The 15,770-nt window shown below is 51.3% G+C and overlaps 1 protein-coding gene across 1 annotated transcript; it reads left to right on the top strand.

Moving 5' to 3' along the window:
• Positions 1 to 3,596: 3,596 nt before the first annotated feature.
• LOC136960433 (protein shisa-like-1a) lies at positions 3,597 to 8,268 on the top strand. Its single transcript, XM_067254930.1, has 3 exons — positions 3,597 to 3,703; positions 5,636 to 5,849; positions 7,941 to 8,268. The coding sequence occupies exons 1-3, from the start codon at positions 3,643 to 3,645 to the stop codon at positions 8,266 to 8,268; spliced, it is 603 nt and encodes a 200-aa protein (XP_067111031.1). The 5' UTR covers positions 3,597 to 3,642.
• Positions 8,269 to 15,770: the final 7,502 nt, after the last annotated feature.

Genomic DNA, 15,770 nt, shown 5'->3' with positions numbered 1-15,770 from the left:
TGGAGTCAGCTGGTCTAGACTGGAGTCAGCTGGTCTAGACCGGAGTCAGCTGGCCGTTTCAGCACACTTCATGACCTCATCCTATCATCACATGGTGCACACGCACACACACCCATACCCACACACTACCATACCCACACACAGCAGGAGATAGTCAACAAACCTTCACAATTAGGCTGTAAAACAACCCCTTTAATGAGCTCTGCAACACAGAGTGTATGTATGTATGTATGTATGTGTGTGTATGTGTGTATGTGTGTATGTGGGTGTGTGTGTAAGTGTGTATGTGTGTACGTGTGTGTGTGTGTGTATGTGTGTGTATGTGTATGTGTGTATGTATGTAGGTGTGTGTGTGTGTATGTGTGTATGTGTGTATGTGTGTATGTGTGTATGTGTGTACGTGTGTGTGTGTATGTGTGTACGTGTGTGTGTATGTGTGTATGTGTGCACGTGTGTACGTGTGTACGTGTGTGTGTGTGTGTATGTGTGTGTGTGTGAATGTCTCACCCTAGCTCCCTCTGCTGTGAATCTTGATCCCAGCTCAGCACTGTCTGGTTCAGCCTGGTCTTTATAGAGATCCATAGGGGGGGGTTGGGCTGGGCCTCGTGCCCAGAGACACTGCAGCATCCCTGGGCAGGGAGAGCAGAGCGCTGTCCTGTCATGGATCCAGGGGGGAAGACTGTCCTGACTGTGGTCCAAGGTCACTGCCTGCCCAGGTCAGGAAACCACAACGTGGTAACCATGACGACGGCAGAGTGACAGGTCGGCACAGTCGGTATCCTAGGCAAAGGATGGGATGGTATCCAAGGGGATGTCAGGGCTTGCTCTGGTAACTCAGTAACTTAGTAACTCAGAGAAGTGAATGTTGGAGGTGTTATTGAGAGGGGTGTTGGGTGTTGGAGGGGTGTTGGAGGGGTGTTGGATGTTGGAGGGGTGTTGGGGGGGTGTTGGAGGGGTGTTGGGTGTTGGAGGGGTGTTGGAGGGGTGTTGGATGTTGGAGGGGTGTTGGGTGTTGGGGGGGTGTTGGAGGGGTGTTGGAGGGGTGTTGGAGGGGTGTTGGGTGTTGGAGGGGTGTTGGAGGGGTGTTGGGGGGTGTTGGAGGGGTGTTGGGTGTTGGAGGGGTGTTGGAGGGGTGTTGGATGTTGGAGGGGTGTTGGGTGTTGGAGGGGTGTTGGGTGTTGGAGGGGTGTTGGGTGTTGGAGGGGTGTTGGAGGGGTGTTGGGGTGTTGGAGGGGTGTTGGGGGGGTGTTGGGGTGTTGGGTGTTGCAGGGTCTCTCTCTGTTATCCTTTCTCTCCATCTCTCTCTCTCTTCTGTTCTCTCCATCCCTGATCTCTCTCGAAACGCTTAGTTTCCTCACAGAGTGGAAGAACGGGGGAACTTGAATTATCTTTAAATGAGTTTTCAGACACTCATTTAGAGCAGAAACACATAGACACACGATCTCAGAAAAGCAGGACAGACAGTAATTAAAGTACTTGATTTATTTGCTCAGATCAACTAGCTTCTAGCCGCCCGCTGATGCTCCCAAACCTAACAGCCCTTTAATGGTTTCATCTTCAGGGGGGCGTGGGGAGGTGGTCTAGGTTTACCCCCTAGACCACCAGCCAGGACACACAGACCATAATACTCATAATACTGTCACAGGAGATGGGCGGAGAGGGGCTGGGAGCAGGGTGCATGTTGTGGAACTCTCAGGGTCTGGGTGATTCAGGCACATCCTCACGCTACAGGATACAGGGGACCCTCCCCCCCATCCCCCCCCCCCCTCCCTTCCTCCCCATCCCCCCCTCCCTCCCCCCCTCCCTCCCTGCCTCCCTCCCTCCCTCCCCCCCCCCTCCCCCCCCTCCCTCCCTGCCTCCCTCCCTCCCTTCCTCCCTTCCCCCCTCCCTCCCTACTCCCTCCCTCCCTTCTTCCCTCCCTCCCTCCCTCCCTCCCTACTCCCTCCCTCCCTACTCCCTCCCTCTTCCCTCTTCCTCTGAGCAGTGTGATCCATCTCTCTTCTGTTGGTCCTTAGAGAGAGATCGAGAGATCGACCCAGACCCAGATGCACTTGGACTACACACAGCATGTTTCACATGACAACACACACACACATAAACACACTGGAACACATGCACACAAACACAAATGCATAAACACACACACATAAACAATCAAACACGCATATACACACCCATACATGCACACATAAACACACACACATACACACGCCCACATGGATCCTCATCTGTTCTGTCTCCTGAGCCGGGCCAGGCGTGTTCTGCGGGGCGGGGGAGATGTCATCAGCTCTCTGCTGCTCTCCTCAACACACTTCCTGTCCCCACGTAACTACGGCAACACGTCCCAGGGCCTGCCCGTGACCCCTGACCTGCCCGTTTGACAGTTTAATTACATCATCAGGCTTCCTGTCAGGGGTCAACAGGAGCAGTGACTCAGGAAGAAACAGGAAGTTAAATTGAAATGTAATTTGTTAATTGAAAACTGCCCTTCATTATCGGCAGGCTCTAACTGGGTAGGAGCGTGAAGGCTGCTGTTGCTGGGGGCGGCAGGCATGTTGCTGGGGGCGGCAGGCATGTTGCTGGGGGCGGCAGGCATGTTGCTGGGGGCGGCAGGCATGTTGCTGGGGGCGGCAGGCATGTTGCTGGGGGCGGCAGGCATGTTGCTGGGGGCAGCAGGCATGTTGCTGGGGGCGGCAGGCATGTTGCTGGGGGCAGCAGGCATGTTGCTGGGGGCGGCAGGCATGTTGCTGGGGGCGGCAGGCATGTTGCTGGGGGCAGCAGGCATGTTGCTGGGGGCGGCAGGCATGTTGCTGGGGGCAGCAGGCATGTTGCTGGGGGCGGCAGGCATGTTGCTGGGGGCGGCAGGCATGTTGCTGGGGGCGGCAGGCATGTTGCTGGGGGCGGCAGGCATGTTGCTGGGGGCGGCAGGCATGTTGCTGGGGGCGGCAGGCATGTTGCTGGGGGCGGCAGGCATGTTGCTGGGGGCGGCAGGCATGTTGCTGGGGTTGCGTGTTCTGGTGTGTGTGTTCTGGTGTGTGTGTGTTCTAGTGTGTGTGTGTTCTGGTGCGTATATATTCTGGTGTGTGTGTGTTCTGGTGTGAGTGTGAGTTCTGGTGTGTGTGTGTGTTCTGGTGTGTGAGTTGTGGTGCGTGTGTGAGTTCTGGTGTGTGTTCTGGTGTGTGTGTGTGAGTTCTAGTGCGTGTGTGAGTTCTTGTGTGTGTGTGAGTTCTGGTGTGTGTTCTGGTGTGTGTGTGTTCTGGTGTGTGAGTTGTGGTGCGTGTGTGAGTTCTGGTGTGTGTTCTGGTGTGTGTGTGTTCTGGTGTGTGTGTTCTGGTGCGTAAGTGTTGGTTCTGACCCCAGTGTGTGTGTCTCCCCAGGCGCTGCTGATGAGGAGCATGAGGAGAGGAGGGGGGGGCGCACCTCAGGCAGAAGCCCAGCTGAAGCTGCTCTACCTTGGCCCTCTCAGCACCGCGCTGGGCCTGCTGGTCTGGGAGGACCACACCTGCTGCTGCTAGCGCACCCAGGACCTGCTAGCGCACCCAGGACCTGTACCTACCTCCTGCTCCCCCCCCTCCCCTCCACATCTGGCCCCGCCCCTGGCCCAGCCCGGCTCCTCCCCCCCCATGTGGACTGGAGGTGAACATGAACCATCGCTGGTCCTCCCACTTCCTGGCGGTCGTCTTCCTGCTGCTCTCCTCCGCAGGTCAGAGGTCACGAACCTTCAACCCCCATCCCTCCTCCGTTAGCATGGTCCACTAGCAGGCCCAGCTAGCATGGCTATTCCCTTCTCTAACCCTCCAATCTGAACATGAGTTATTCCTACGTGGGTGTCTGGCTGCGATGCTGCCAAATCACTTCCTCCAGGTAATCCCTTTTATAGGGTCAAAGGTCGGTTGGGAAAGTTCTTGATCCAGTCCCTGAAAATCTGTGATTCCTGAAGCCAATCAGAGGTCTCTCCCAGCCATGGGCCAGCTTCCTAATTGGTCAGTTGTGTTTCCCCCAGCTGGCTGATCTGGGGTCAGGGTGCGGGGCTCTGAGGGCTCATGATGCCTCCAGCGTTCCACACCCTGGGTCCAATCTAAACAACAAACACACTCTTCCTTCCAAGTCATGGTTCCTGACAAGCCTCACAGGGAAGGAAGGAAGTGTAAAAGCTGTACTGGAAGAGCCCTTGTGTGTGTGTGGCTCCATGTTGGCTCCATGTACAGAAGAGTCTGACGCCATCATCAGCCAGGTCGGACAGGAGGTGTCGATGACTGAGAATGAGCTGGTGTTGCATCTGACGACACTGTGAGGTCCTGTGTGTGGGAGACAGTGTGGGAGTGTGTATGAGCATGTGTGTGTGTGAGTTTGTCAGACATGAGGAGTCAGATTAGAGGATTCAGACTAGAGGAGTCAGACATGAGGAGTCAGACATGAGGAGTCAGATTAGAGGAGTCAGACTATAGGAGTCAGACTAGAGGAGTCAGATTAGAGGAGTCAGACATGAGGAGTCAGATTAGAGGGGTCAGACTAGAGGAGTCAGACTAGAGGAGTCAGACATGAGGAGTCAGATTAGAGGAGTCAGACTAGACGAGTCAGATTAGAGGAGTCAGACTAAAGGAGTCAGACTAGAGGAGTCAGACTTGAGGAGTCAGAGTAGGGGAGTCAGACTAGAGGAGTCAGACTTGAGGAGTCAGAGTAGGGGAGTCAGACTAGAGGAGTCAGACTTGAGGAGTCAGACTTGAGGAGTCAGAGTGAGCTCACCATGTTCATTACCTTCCTCCCTTCCTCCCTCCCCTTCCTCCCTCCCCCTCTTTCTTGGTCCTTACTCTCATCTATATGGAAATGGCAACGTGTCCAAGATGAGCTTCTGTGTTAGTGTGATAGTGTGTGTGTGAGTGTGTGTGTGTGTGATAGTGTGATAGTGTGAGTGTGTGTGAGTGTGTGTGTGTAAGTGTGATAGCAGGGTTAGTGTGATAGTGTGTGTGTGTGTGAGTGTGTGTGTGTTAGTGTGATAGTGTGTGTGTGAGTGTGTGTGTGTGTGATAGTGAGCGTATGTGTGTGAGTGTGTGTGAGTGTGTGTGTGTGATAGTGTGATAGTGTGTGTGTGAGTGTGTGTGTGTGTGATAGTGAGCGTGTGTGAGTGTGTGTGTGTGTGTGTGTGTAAGTGTGATAGCAGGGGGCAGTCCAGCTGAGCCTATACTCAGAGGAGGCCTCTGCTTTGGGTCAGCTGATCACAAAGGATGTGTGTGTGTGTGTGTGTGTCTGTGTGTGTGTGTGTGTCTGTGTATGTGTGTCTGTGTATGGGACTAATAAGCAGTCACACCTGATTGAAGAACTGGACTTTTTTGCAGTTTGCATAAAACTTTAGCACACACCCCTCCCTCCCTCCCTCCCTCCCTCCCTCCCTCCCTCCCTCCCTCCCTCCCTCCCTCCCTCCCTCCCTCCCTCCCTCCCTCCCTCCCTCCCTCCCTCCCTCCCTCCCTCCCTCCCTCCCTCCCTCCCTCCCTCCCTCCCTCCCTCCCTCCCTCCCTCCCTGCCTGCCTGCCTCCCTCCCTCCCTCCCTCTCTCCCTCCCTGCCTCCCTCCCTCCCTCTCTCCCTCTCTCCCTCCCTCCTTCCCGCAGTACTAACTCCATGTGCATCTCTCCACAGCCCTCTCTGCTCCCTTCAGGGTGTGTGAGCCGTACTCCGACCACAAGGGGCGCTACCACTTTGGTTTCCACTGCCCTCGCCTTTCAGACAACAAGACCTACATGTTCTGCTGTCACCACAACAACACGATCTTCAAGTACTGTTGCAACGACACAGAGTTCCAGACCGCCATGCAGATGAACCTGACCACCGGAGACGACGGCTTCGCACACAAGTAAACGATCTTCTGTTCTCTTCCCTTCTATTCTATTTTATTCTGCTATGTTCTTTTGAGATATTGTGCTCTTTCATATTCTGTATTACTGTGTTCTATTTTCTCCTGCTACATGAAACAGCAGTCGTGCACTCAGAACCACTCAGGAACTGTTTTCAGACATTTCCAGGAAAGGATTCACCCTGTTAGTAAACAAACAGCCACAAGCTCTTAAAAGCATCAGGAGCACTCTGCTCCCACAGGCAGCATCTCCCTCCTGGAGGGAGCACTTCCTGGAGCGTCTCTGCCCGGGAGCATCTCCCTGAGGAGGAAGGAGCACTTCCTGGAGCGTCTCTGCCCGGGAGCATCTCCCTGAGGAGGAAGGGTTCCTCCTTATAGATAACTTTTCTGCATTTTTTCATGCTTTCTTGGGCAGTTTTAACAGACAAATACTTTGTTAATGTGCTAAAGTAGATTTTTCTGATATCAGTACTTTACTTCACAATGTAACCTCCAACCTTAAAAAAAATAATTTACAACAAATACTTGACAAAATACTTGACAAAATACTTTACAAAATACTTTACAAAATACTTTACCAATATACTTTCTGGTGCGCACGAGAAACTTTCTGGTGCGCACGAGAAACTTTCTGGTGCGCACGAGAAACTTTCTGGTGAGCACGAGAAACTTTCTGGTACGCACGAGAAACTTTCTGGTGCTCACTAGAAACGTTCTCGTTACCACGCTAAAGTCTCTGTTGCGCACCAGAGATACCCATTAGATTGGCTGTTTTAATGCTTTGAAATGACAGAAAGAGGCTTAGTTGAGCTGTATTTCCACCTTGGACTTACGTATAAAGACATTAAAAGTTTGCTTGCGAGTCGTCACCACTATATCATCTCGGAAAGACATTTAAAACGAATTTTGAAGTTGTGTGGTCTGTTTCGGCGCAAGGGATACACTCATCTACGGTGGCCCTGAAGTGCAAATCACACCCACTAATATGAGTGCATCCCCCCAAATGAAAACACTCCCCCCACATACGAATCAACTTCCCCCAAATAGGATGACTTGCTCACCTCCCCCCAATACAAAGACACGCTCCCCCAAATGGGAAACGACATTACATTAACTCAAAAACACATTACATTAACTCAAAACGGAAAGGGTAGGTTCAACACTTCGTCGCTGAATGGATGCAGTAACTAACAAGAAATTGATCGACAGAAGTACAAAATGCAATAGCCTGACAGAGTAACGTGCACCAGGACATTTGTTTGGCTATCGAAGCATGTAGCAAATAGTAGGCTACTTATGCAAAAGTATATATTGCGTGTTAAACGTAAAAATCGTCATTACCATGAAGTTAGAGGTAAGCAGAAAGTTTCAGATTTTTTTTTTTCAAGTCCCTTTAGGGGCTCCGTACTTTTCAAACAATACTTTTCAAAAAATACTTTTCAAAAACACTTCAAAAAATACTTTTCACAAAAAAAAGACCGACAGGCAGGCAGACCTTGTTTAAACATCATTGCCGTTATTTGTGTGTGATGTCAACTCTCAAATAGCGATCTGTACTTTCTCTTCTTCACACACGCGCACACTACTTCCTGCCAAAGCAATCTCAGACACTGATGAAATTCAATTACAGCACTTGGGCTGTTCTTCCCCCCCTCCCCCCCGACCTCACTGTCTAATAGGATCAATTTATTGTATCAGGGACATATTAGTGTCTGTTTACAGAGAACACAGAGAGGACCGCTTCTGGACTGTCTCTTTGGGGGGGGGGGGGGGGGGGGGGGGGAGAGGTAGGGGAGGAGGGGGATAGTCTGTTTGGAGAGGTGGAGAAGTGTGGACTTTGTTTGTCATTTTGGAAAGTTTTCAGACAATGTACTTTCTCTCCCTCCCCCTCACCAACTACACCGCCCTTACTCTCTCTCTCTCTCTCTCTCTCTCTCTCTCTCTCTCTCTCTCTCTCTCTCTCTCTCTCTCTCTCTCTCCCTCCCCCTCACCAACTACACCGCCCTTACTCTCTCTCTCTCTCTCTCTCTCTCTCTCTCTCTCTCTCTCTCTCTCTGTCTCTCTCTCTCCCTCCCCCTCCTCCCCCCTCAGTAACTACACCGCCCTGGTGGGGGTGTGGATCTACGGGTTCTTCGTCATGGTCCTGCTGGCGCTGGACTTCCTCTACTACTCTGCCATCAACTACGAGGTGTGCCGGGCATGGCTGCAGCGCTGGGGCCTGGGGGGCCGCTGGCTGAAGCAGGCCCGGAGCCACTGGCACTGCCCCCCCACCATGGACACCCAGCCACCTCTGGGGAGGCTCAGCGGCGCGGGGCTGGGCCCCCCGTGCCCACCCCAGGCCCCCCACCACCACCACAGCCTGGGAGAGGAGGCCCCGCCCCCCTCCCCTCACGGCCTCCTCACCTCCAGCGCCTGGTGAGTCAGGGGCTGTTTCTACTCTGCTACTGTATGAGACCGCCTAACCTCATCTGTGGTCTCCTAGGAGCGTTCAGGATCTCCTCATCTCGTCCATCTGTCTTAGTTAGACAACACTAATATGACAACTGTCACACCTTCCAGGAGAGAGTGTGTGTGTGTGTGTGTGTGTGTGCATGTGTGTGTGTGTGCGTGTGTGTGTGACCCCATCTCCTGGCAGACAGGTGGGAGCCACATGGACCCCATCATGTCCAATTTCAGAGTTTGCAGCCCCAACCAATTACACACAAACACACACACACACACACACACACACACACACGCACAGACACCTGCTGTACCAGCCTTTCCTTCCATGGCTCATGTTCAGAGTGTGTGTGTGTGTTTTGTTTGTGTGTGTGTGTAAAGTGAAAACTCTGGCAGCATGTAGTGTTTCTGTCTTCCTTCAGGCTTGTCTTTTAAAAGAGACAACCTGCATCACCACCACCATTTATGTTCTTGAACCAACCGGGGCGTTTTCATGTACTGGTTCATGTTAGCATAGTGCTAACCAGGGTAGCAGTGATAAATGGATGTGTTTTGGCACAGATACGTCCAACAAGAGAAGCAGCCAAGGAGATAAGAGGAGGAGCCAGGGGAGAGGAGGAGGAGAGAAGAGGAGGAGAGGAGGAGCCAGGGGAGAGGAGGAGGAGAGAAGAGGAGGAGAGGAGGAGCCAGGGGAGAGGAGGAGGAGAGAAGAGGAGGAGAGGAGGAGCCAGGGGAGAGGAGGAGGAGAGAAGAGGAGGAGAGGACGAGCCAGGGGAGAGGAGGAGGAGAGAAGAGGAGGAGAGGACGAGCCAGGGGAGAGGAGGAGGAGAGAAGAGGAGGAGAGGACGAGCCAGGGGAGAGGAGGAGGAGAGAAGAGGAGGAGAGGAGGAGCCAGGGGAGAGGAGGAGAGTAAAGATCACGCCCTGGACAAGACACCTCCTCCTTCTGGATCTCAAACCTCCTGCTACCCAGCTGCCCTCTCTCTTATCCCCTCCAACCTGGACCGACCTCCACACACACACACACACACACACAATGTTGCTCTGGGGCCAGCCCAATGCGTTCTAGCTGGAGGTGAAGTTATTTATACACTATAATGGATCATGAATATTTTATAGATGTGAAGTGGAGCGAGGCACATTCTGGAGGCTGCCACAGGTGGAGAGGAGGAACAGGTTTACCAGGCTGACCTCTGTGACTCTGGAGGAGGAACAGGTTTACCAGGCTGACCTCTGTGACTCTGGAGGAGGTGCAGGTCTGCTGGACCCTGGAGAGAACATGAGCGCTCTGACCCTGCTGAGCTGGTGGACGCTGCCATGCAGAGATACAGATTCTCCATGTTTTCTGTCAACTGTTGACTGAAACTATTTCAATGATGGCGAGTGAAGTTTAGTCCTAAACTGCTGATCATTAGAGGGCAGGACAGCGGTGTTGTGAGGGCAGCAATACAGAGCCACAGAGCCGTCTGCCTGAGGGCCACAGAGCCGTCTGTCTGAGGGCCACAGAGCCGTCTGCCTGAGGGCCACAGAGCCGTCTGCCTGAGGGCCACAGAGCCGTCTGCCTGAGGGCCACAGAGCCGTCTGCCTGAGGGCCACAGAGCCGTCTGCCTGAGGGCCACAGAGCCGTCTGCCTGAGGGCCACAGAGCCGTCTGCCTGAGGGCCACAGAGCCGTCTGCCTGAGGGCCACAGAGCCGTCTGCCTGAGGGCCACAGAGCCGTCTGCCTGAGGGCCACAGAGCCGTCTGCCTGAGGGCCACAGAGCCGTCTGCCTGAGGGCCTCCCCCTGTTTCATACACTACAAGAGCGGAGAGGAACCTCCATGAGAAGTATCTTCAGTCAAACTAATGTTTTGATTTAAACACTAGATAAAGTAAAAATGAAGTAATATACAGTACATTATCTGAGCACTTTAAGTGGGGTTTTAGAATTAGCACTTCTAATGAAGGTAGTAAAGGGTGTTGTGTTAAGCAGTGCTCTGTCTCTGCAGTGATGACCCCCCCTGTGCTGTGTGCTGTTAATGCAGCCCACTATGACCCCCCCCTGTGCTGTGTGCTGTTAATGCAGCCCACTATGACCCCCCCTGTGCTGTGTGCTGTTAATGCAGCCCACTAGAGTTGTGTTCTTACCGTGCTGTACAGTAGAATACAGTGGTGCAGTCCCAGTTATCTACACTGTCCCATCAGTACCTGATAACATAGACGTGTCTGTCCCTTAATGATGATGTCACCAGTGAGCAGATTAGTATTGTTGTGGTCAGAACAGTCCAGTACTACAGTCTGTCCCTTAATGATGATGTCACCAGTGAGCAGATTAGTATCGTTGTGGTCAGAACAGTCCAGTACTACAGTCTGTCCCTTAATGATGATGTCACCAGTGAGCAGATTAGTATTGTTGTGGTCAGAACAGTCCAGTACTACAGTCTGTCCCTTAATGATGATGTCACCAGTGAGCAGATTAGTATTGTTGTGGTCAGAACAGTCCAGTACTACAGTCTGTCCCTTAATGATGATGTCACCATTGAGCAGATTTGTGACTAAGTGGTAGGTATGGTGGATGTGATTGCACTGTTCACAACCAGGAAAAAATAAAGATTTCTATTTTGCAGTGTGTTCAAAGGTGTCTTGGTCTGTGCCTGTCTGTCTACCTGCCTGTCTGTCTAACCCCGGGGCTAATGAACCACCAGGATGCAGCTGGGACACGCCCTCTGCTGTCCTGACCCATGTCACCATGGCGGCCGTGATTGACAGGCGCTACAGTTCTGTGCTCTAATTGGTTGTGAGGGTGAAAGGTGTGTCTGGAGCAACACTACCTACACAGACATGTGCCCTTACTGGAACTCACACACATACACACGCATACACGCACACGCAGACACACACACACACACAGACGAAATAAATACACATATACACACAAACACGCACATTCAAAGAAATATACACAAATATCTGTTGAACTGAAGGACGAATAAAAGTGAAGAGAGAACAGGGTATGAGGAATGGAGAGGGAGAGAGAGAGATTACATGGGAGACTGGGAACACAGGAAGGACAGGGAGATAAGTGAAGGGAAGAGAGATCGAAGGAAAGATATAAGATAGTAAAATTGAGGATTATATATAGAGAGAGATAGAAATAGTGATTATGATAATCCCTGAAAACTAATCACCCCCATTCATCACCCCCGAGATCTCAAGCTCTGGTTCTGCCTGTCTGGTCCTGCGGCCCTCGGTAACAAATCAAACACACCACGTCCATTCATTACAGGCCTATTATTATCCTTTCTAACTCCACCCTGTCGGACACAAAGGGAGAAGCTATTCCTTAGGTAGTGTTATGCTCATGCTAAACATATTTATCCTCACTGAGGGATTAAACGACATGGAGCTGCTATTGTTAGTTAGCTACACCCTGGAATGGCCTGTCGTTTGTTAACTGTAACAGGAAGATATTGTTAGACTCATGGGCGTGTAGTGACACATGACCAGCCATTGTCCTCCTGCTGGAGAAGCTGGTCTCTCACAACTGGTTTTAACTAGACTTGAAAATTACCTTTTTCTACTTTTTCTTTCTCTCTTCTCCTTTCACTTCCCTTCCTCTCCTCCCCTCCCCTCTCCTTTCTTCCCACTCTTATCCTCCACTCCAGAGAACTGTTCATCCCTGAAAGTCTATCATATTCCCATGGCAACCTATCCCATGGCAGCAATTACCCAGACTGCACTGCTCAAGGACAGTGGCCAGCCAGCAGGCTGCAGCTGGGACGAGGCCAGTGTGCCGCGTGTGGAAGCCGAGAGCAGAACGGGATGTTTTTAAAAGATAGTGATAAACTTCTGACCTTCTGCAGGGGAACACAAAACACGCAAGACCAAAGAAGAACTTTACCTTGAAGTTAGAGGACATAACCAGAAGCAGGGATGGTGATCACATGACTGTATTTGTAAGGATAGGCGCGCTCTACTTCCAAAATAAAGGCGATTTAGGGTGCGAGTGAAAAAGACTATTAACTTACAGTAAAAAACCGCACTCTCAAGCTTGTCTCATTGCTTTTTTTGACCAGTTTATTTCACAGACGTGTTTCGGCCTAAGCCATCGTCAGTGTGTGATCACATGACTGTCCAAGCCACTGCTGCTTCCTAGGAGAAGTCCATGACCTGCAGATTAGGATGAACTTCTGGTCTTGGGTGAACTTTCTGTCTAGGAGGAAATTCCTGTCTGGTGGGAACTTCCTGTTTGGGGGGAACTTCCTGTTTGGGGGGAACTTCCTGTCTTAGGGTAGTCTCCTGTTGGGGGCAACCTTCTGTCTGGGAGCTGAGGAGAAGGATGATTGTTTTCATGACGGCCTTTCAACACGAGAAGAACGTTTCTGATCATTTTTGATCAATGAAGCCTGAATGTCTTGGGGACTTTGTGTAACAATGCCAAACGATAACCAATACACCAGCCAGAATCACATCAGTCATGATCGATTTCACTTCTCAGAGTAATTTTCCACGCTCTGGTGAAATGTCAAATCCTTTAAAACCCCCCTCCTCATCCCCCTCCTCACCCCCCTCCTCATCTCCCTCCTCACCCCCCTCCTCATCCCCCTCCTCACCCCCCTCCTCATCCCCCTCCTCACCCCCCTCCTCATCTCCCTCCTCACCCCCCTCCTCATCCCCCTCCTCACCCCCCTCCTCATCCCCCTTCGGCCTGCTCCTTACCCTCCTTGTCTCTGCTCCCCCCTGCTCCCCCCTGCCCCCCCCTGCCCCCCCCTGCCCCCCCCCGTCTCTCCAGACAGCAATGTCTCTGAGGGGAAGGATTACTCCAGCAAATAATTGATTGTTGGAGATGAAGGGTCAAGTTAGATAACAAGTATGGAAAGCTGGTTATTGTTCTCAGCTAGAGTTAAGCCCTTTATCTCTAGCGAGAGAGTGAGAAAGAGAGAGAGGGGAACAGTGAGAGCCAAAACAAGAGAGAGAGAGAGGGAGAGGGAGAGAGAGGAAGAGAGTGTGAGGGGGGAGAAAGATAGAGACAGAAAGAGGGACGACAAAGGCAAACTTCCTTTGAACCTAAAAAGTAATTTGTTAAGGGTTAACCTCATCTCTGCAAAACTGCCACAAGTCTTCTACAAGAGCCAGAGGGTCTGTACTGTGAGAGACCTGACCTACACAGCTGAACAGATACTATTACACAACCTGGAACTTCCATCTAGTCCGACTGTCATATATTAATAATCTCTATCCATCCTTTTCACATGCATTCATTATTTACTGAGTGATGTCTGAAGCACAGAGATGCAGTGGGGTCACCCCTCACCACTCTGAGCAAGGCTCTCCTCCAGGATGGACCCCCTCACCACTCTGAGCAAGGCTCTCCTCCAGGATCGACCCTCTCACCACTCTGAGCAAGGCTCTCCTCCAGGATCGACCCTCTCACCACTCTGAGCAAGGCTCTCCTCCAGGATCGACCCTCTCACCACTCTGAGCAAGGCTCTCCTTCAGGATCGACACCGCAGGGATGCGCTGAAGACTCTCAGACAGCCAGTCCACTCTGACCACCGAAATACTGTTGAACTTTGATTCTTGATTTTCTGCTCCACTTTCTATATGCACAGTTTGTATGTAGCTCGTCTGTTTATCATGATAAAGGTGTTGGCAATTATTTTTGTAAATGTTTAATAGACTGGCAGCTGAATCTCCTAACAGCTGGACACAGCGACTCCACCTTCATTTTCACAACCTTTCATTCATTTAGCCGACGCTTTTATCCACTTCCCTCCCGCTCCCCTCCGATCACACACGCAGCTGTAACACATCTGAGAGCATGAGTGAATGAAGCTGCTGTGTATTCATGTCTCTGCTACTGTCAGTACGCGCCAAAAGATGCAGGCCACATCAAAGTGAGAGGTAAGAAAGTGCTTATGACCTGAAAACCTGGTTTGATCCTTGTTCCTGGAGGCAGAGACAGACAGGTAGATCAGAGGTGAGGCAGAGATGATAGAGACAGACAGGTAGATCAGAGGTGAGGCAGAGAGGATAGAGACAGGCAGGTAGATCAGAGGTGAGGCAGAGAGGGTAGAGACAGACAGGTAGATCAGAGGTGAGGCAGAGAGGATAGAGACAGACAGGTAAATCAGAGGTGAGGCAGAGAGGATAGAGACAGACAGGTAAATCAGAGGTGAGGCAAAGAGGATAGAGACAGACAGGTAGATCAGAGGTGAGGCAGAGAGGATAGAGACAGACAGGTAGATCAGAGATGAGGCAGAGAGGGTATAGAGACAGACAGGTAGATCAGAGATGAGGCAGAGAGGGTAGAGACAGACAGGTAGATCAGAGGTGAGGCAGAGAGGGTAGAGACAGACAGGTAGATCAGAGGTGAGGCAGAGAGGGTAGAGACAGACAGGTAGATCAGAGGTGACTACCAAAGCCTGGCTCAGTCCACACCTTCACACTGGGTTTCAGAAGGTGCAAACTAATATAAAATCGCCCAGGCACTCCTTTGAAGTAGGCTAGACTGTCCTTTCAGTATTCCACATCTCTTTCACTCTCGTTTCTCCCTCTCTCTCTCTCACCCCCTTCTCTCACCCTCCCTCCCTTCCCCTCTACCCCCTAATCCTCCTCTCACTATCCCACTCTCTCTCCTGTCTCTCCTGTCTCTCTCTCTCTCCTGTCTCTCTCTCTCTCCTGTCTCTCCTGTCTCTCTCCTGTCTCTCCTGTCTCTCTCTCTCCTGTCTCTCCTGTCTCTCCTGTCTGTCTGCTTGTGATCAGTGTCCTGTGGGAAGAACATCTTAAGAAGCTTCATTCAGAAAATCAATCTTCATCAAAGACCTCTGTGAGGCTCATTACGGTTACTTTTTAAAGTACGTTATTTCCTTTAAATCTTCTCTTTACAGTAACATGCGTTTACAGACGACTGTGTAGCCTACCCCTGTTTCCGAGACCTTAGTCCAGTGATCAGTAGCCTAGCCTACTATTCTTTCTTTAATAATTGTATTACAAAGAGATACTTTCTTTGCGACTGACACTGGAAGCGAACAGTCTTCCTTCCTGGATTCTTACACCTCCCGTTTGCACATAAAACCCAGGGCCAGTTATGAAATTAATATCTGCTATTCAGTAGACTATACATATTTCTCACTAAAAGATAAATGTCACTGTTGAATATTTTTATTGACATGCTAGATTTTTGTTCTCTTTTTTCGGTCGACAAACATCAGTTTCCACTTGGAGTGGAGGACTGGTCCGCACCACGCTCCCGCAGGAGAGAAAAGCGGCGCTCAGTCGGGGACCCGGAGGATGAAAGCCGCACTGGTTCATTGACTTTCACCACACTCAACCTTTCATCACCTTTGTTTTCTAAAAGGCTACATCGATCTCTGGCTGTGCTAAAGGAAGTGCTGGTGAATGAAAAAGCTTTTTAACTGCGAGGCTGGCTGTCCTGTTGAAAAACAGCTTCGTGCCCTTTTGACTTTTCAGTTCCAACCGCAGCAGAGAGCGCACTGTGG

Source organism: Osmerus mordax, chromosome 17 (genome assembly GCF_038355195.1).
Source record: "Osmerus mordax isolate fOsmMor3 chromosome 17, fOsmMor3.pri, whole genome shotgun sequence".
Classification (NCBI taxonomy): Eukaryota; Metazoa; Chordata; class Actinopteri; order Osmeriformes; family Osmeridae; genus Osmerus; species Osmerus mordax.
The sequence above is the reverse complement of the archived record's forward strand: the minus strand, read 5'-3'. Positions and strand labels throughout refer to the sequence as shown.